The following is a 4,741-nucleotide window of genomic DNA, read 5'->3' on the forward strand; positions in this document are numbered from 1 at the left end:
GCTGCCCGATTCCATGTTAAGCTCAATGACAAGGGATCTGCTTTTTATAGCCGAGTCCGAACGGCGTTCCACATTGCAGTGAAACCACTTAGAGAAGCTTTGAAACCCTCAGAAATGTCACCTGCATTACTGAGGTGGGATCCCACGAACCCGCGACCTTGTGTATGCAAGGCGGGCATGCTAACCATTGCACCACGGTGGCTCCCTATAAGTAGCAATCGCTTTACCACGATTGCATTTTATCACGAATACCTTTATTTCTGATTGCAATGCTTTTGTGAGCTTGTAAACAATAAAATGAACTGTCGCTGGAATAAATGTGTCAAATGTCAGATGAGCGAGTATGGAAACGATATCAATCTCAAGTTTGTATGTTAACAATTGCTCCATTGCTAGCTCTATTTTTCACAATTTTTTAGTGTACCTACTGAGGGTGAGTTTTGTATATGAGTTCTAAAGCCAAAAGTGACTTCCAATGAATTTCGTGACTCAAACGCATTTGTTGTTGACTTAATTGACGTTGAAAGTAATTTATTGTCATGGCTGCAAGACTATAACGTTTGGCTGGACACTGGTGCGTATACATATGCGGATATATCCATATCTGTATACACATACACACAAACACACACACCCATTTGATAGCATTCAGAAAGAGTTCGTTTTGCAACTATTGAAAGTTGCTTCGCTCCTATTATTTTTGAAGGTTCAGATCAAAGGAACCGCTGTAGTAATTAATGAGCTTTTGTTGTTGAGTAGTAAAGGACATAAGTACAAGGATATAAACCACACCACACCCAGGTCAGTCTCCAACAAAAGATAGATTGTGCTGAAAGCTATTTTCACGTAGTATGAGAATTTTCATTATAAGTGTCTGAATTAAAGTTTTCTTGAGTGTTTTTCTGACGTGTATGTTTGCAGTTGTGCATTATGGCCAAACTGTCTTCGAACTCAATAGGAACAGGAACTATTTGGCACTCGATGTTGCTGAAATTTCTTGTAACCTGATAGAAATCATGTCTGACATCAAACGTGCCACAAATGATGCTTATGTGACGACTATTTCCGTTTCCGTTGGTTACATGAGCATATACACAAACAAGTCCCTCTATAAATGGAATGAGTTTAAGGGTAAATGCCCAAAATTTAGAAAAAAAAATAATAGAGACGGGGCTTTTCATTGGAAAAGCCCAACAAAACTTGAAAGGAATCGTTCAAATTATCAATTAAAGAGATCTTAGAAAAAACATAGTAAATAAATGTAACCGTGAAAAAATTGATGTGTGAAACATGAACATGAAACATGAAGTAGCTGTCTTCACCAAATGTGGTGAAATTTAAACAGGTTGGCTGATAAGTCCCCGGTCTGACACAGGGAAATCAACAATAATTTATTGGTATGCAAAATTTAAGCGTGGTGAAATGAGCACGGAGGACGGTGAGCGCAGTGCACGCCCGAAAGAGGTGGTTACCGACGAAAACATCAAAAAAATCGACAAAATAATTTTGAATGACCGTAAAATGAAGTTGATCGAGATAGCAGAGGCCTTAAAGATATCAAAGGAACGTGTTGGTCATATCATTCATCAATATTTGGATATGCGGAAGCTCTGTGCAAAATGGGTGCCGCGCGAGCTCACACTTGCCCAAAAACAACAACGTGTTGATGATTCTGAGCGGAGTTTGCAGCTGTTAACTCGTAATACACCCGAGTTTTTCCGTCTATATGTTACAATGGATGAAACATGGCTCCATCACTACACTCCTGAGTCCAATCGACAGTCGGCTGAGTGGGCAGCGACCGGTGAACCGTCTCCGAAGCGTGGAAAGACTCAAAAGTCCGCTGGCAAAGTAATGGCCTCTGTTTTTTGGGATGCGCATGGAATAATTTTTATCGATTATCTTGAGAAGGGAAAAACCATCAACAGTGACTATTAATGGCGTTGTCATTGAGCACAACATGGAATCGGGCAGCACTCAGTGATAAAGAGAGAAGTTCACCAATATGGTATCACAATGGACTGAATAGTCTAAGTGAGCCTGATACATCGGGCTGCCACCTAACCTAACCTAACTATTATATGGCGTTATTGGAGCGTTTGAAGGTCGAAATCGCGGCAAAACGGCCCCATATGAAGAAGAAAAATGTGCTGTTCCACCAAGACAACGCACAGTGCCACAAGTCATTGAGAACGATGGCAAAAATTCATGAATTGGTCTTCGAATTGCTTCCCCACCCACCGTATTCTCCAGATCTGGCCCCCAGCGACTTTTTCTTGTTCTCAGACCTCAAAAGGAAGCTCGTAGGGAAAAAATTTGGCTGCAATGAAGAGGTGATCGCCGAAACTGAGGCCTATTTTGAGGCAAAACCGAAGGAGTACTACCAAAATGGTATCAAAAAATTGGAAGGTCGTTATAATCGTTGTATCGCTCTTGAAGGGAACTATGTTGAATAATAAAAACGAATTTTGACAAAAAATGTGTTTTTCTTTATTAGACTGGGGACATAACAGCCAACCTGTTATTGCTCAGAAGTGATATATAATCTTGAGTATAGCATTGTTGGCGTGAAGGAAAACAGCACTACCTTTCATGCATCTATACTGTAGGAATTGGTTGCATTAACGTAAACGAACGATCAAAAACTAGTTTGAGTACTTGTTTACGTTATTGCCACCGATTCATGCAGTGCAGCGGTGCCAACTCCGACGATTTATCGTCATTTTGACGATTTTTGGTGCTAAATTTGGCATGTGACGATTTGACGACGATTTCATGTAATGTAGTTATAAGTTGACGATTTTTGAAATTACGCGACTCAAGTGTTTCCCTTTCACGTTTTTATGACGATTTGACGATTTTTCACAGCAACGTAGTTATAATTTGACGATTTTTCATAATGTAAACAAGTTTTTTAAACACTAAAAAGTAACACTGACTCGAACTTGGGTTTGGCGGTTTTTCTAATGAATATTATCCACCACTGTTTCTGACACTTGTCAAAAGTGGAAAAACAGAGAAAGTGAAAACAACCAAAAAAGTGGTCAAGGAGCTGCAATTACAAAAATTGTTTATTTAATGTTTCAATATGGATAAATTCATTGTAAAAAAAGGTAAGTAGAGATAATTTTCTTAATCATAAGTAGTCAAATGTAAAGTAAAATGTTTTTTCAGGTACTATATCCAGTGAAACAATGAAATCCAAAGAGGACCGTGGCGCCGTTGAGAAGCCAAAGAGGACTCCCAAAGAAGAATGGGTCCGGGACCCGGATTATAAAAGCTGGTTAATCCTGGAGGATGGAACATTTTCGTGCACATTGTGTGGAAAGAAACTAAAAGTATCATCTGGTAAAAATGATCTTCAAAAACATAAGATGTCCAAAAAACATTCTGATGCGGAAGCCGCAACTATTTCCAATCAACCCAGTATAAGATCTGTTTTTTCTGGAGAAGACAACGAAACCAAAAAGATAGAAATTATGTTGTCGTTTTTTCTTGTGGAACACAACATATCGTTCAAAACTATGGATCATTTGTCTAAAGTGCTTAAAGCTTCTGTAACAGATTCTCATTCGGTAAACAATATTTCAATAGGTCGTACTAAAGCAACTGCAATTGTCAAAAATGTCATAGGCGAGCAACAGCAACAATCTCTTTCAAAGTTACTTAATTCGAACTACTTTTCGTTATGTATTGACGGTGCAACAGATATAACAAAGAAAAAAGTCCTCTATTTAGTAGTGAGAGTATGCATAAATTTCGAAATTCTCGATTTATTTTTTGGATTGTTAGATGTGGAAAATGGAGATGCAGAATCGTTATTCAATGCTGTGAAGGACTATTTTGCAGAGAAAAAAGTGGATTATAAAAAACGTATAATTGGATTTGGCGCTGATGGAGAAGCAACTATGACCGGAAAAAGAAACTCTGTTGCAAGCAGATTCAAAAAGGAAATTCCTCATTTATTTGTCATCAAATGCGTCTGCCACTCCTTGGCATTGTGCAGCTCAAAAGCTGCTTTAAGACTTCCATCTTCAGTTGAAACTTTAACGAGACAAATTTACAACTACATAGCGGAGAGTCCCAAGAGAATTAATACTTTTGCAGAAATACAAACATTACTGGAATTCAAACCTAGGAAAATCCTTCATCCAGCACAGACAAGATGGCTTTCTCTGGAAATGGTAGTAAATAGAATACTTGATCTTTACGAACCGCTTAAAATCTATTTCGCATTTACCGCTAACGTGGATCACAGCAAAAGAAGTCCAAAGAAATTTAAATGATACTCATGAGATGTACTTTTGTTTTTTAAAGTATGTTCTTAAAATTATTAACAACGTCAAAAAACTTTTTCAATGTGAAACATCACAAATTCAAAATTTATACACGGAATTGCATCGACTTCTAAATACCATCTTGAGAAATTTCGTGAAGGATGATTATATTGAAGACTTCCATGTGGATCTATTGGAAGATGAAAACATTTTCTTGCCAAGAACAGATATTTACCTTGGAATATATTTCAACGAAAAATATATTACAAGTAATATAACAAAGGACCAATACATTGAAATTGTTGAAAGTTGCAAAATGTATTACATAGAGCTGGTGAAACAAATTTTGATGCGATTTGATATTAATGATTTCTCTCTCAAGAATTTATGTGTTCTTCAGCCAGATGTATTTTTGAAGCAAACTACGGAAAATTCTTTTTTAATTTTAGCGGAATATTTTCCAA

The 4,741-nt window shown here is 37.5% G+C and overlaps 1 protein-coding gene across 1 annotated transcript; it reads left to right on the top strand.

The window, feature by feature from the left end:
- The first annotated feature begins 1,016 nt into the window (after positions 1 to 1,016).
- Positions 1,017 to 4,286, top strand: LOC142234330 (E3 SUMO-protein ligase KIAA1586-like). Its single transcript, XM_075305440.1, has 2 exons — positions 1,017 to 1,131; positions 3,175 to 4,286. The coding sequence occupies exons 1-2, from the start codon at positions 1,017 to 1,019 to the stop codon at positions 4,284 to 4,286; spliced, it is 1,227 nt and encodes a 408-aa protein (XP_075161555.1).
- The last annotated feature ends 455 nt before the right edge of the window (positions 4,287 to 4,741 follow it).

This window comes from Haematobia irritans, chromosome 1, assembly GCF_050003625.1.
Source record: "Haematobia irritans isolate KBUSLIRL chromosome 1, ASM5000362v1, whole genome shotgun sequence".
In the NCBI taxonomy this organism is placed as follows: domain Eukaryota; kingdom Metazoa; phylum Arthropoda; class Insecta; order Diptera; family Muscidae; genus Haematobia; species Haematobia irritans.

Bases quoted from the DNA above. Each gene is read 5' to 3' on its own strand.
- LOC142234330 (XM_075305440.1), top strand. From the start codon at position 1,017: ATGTCTGACATCAAACGTGCCACAAATGATGCTTATGTGACGACTATT. The intron at 1,132-3,174 runs GTAAATGCCCAA...ATGTTTTTTCAG, and splicing joins TAAATGGAATGAGTTTAAGG to GTACTATATCCAGTGAAACA.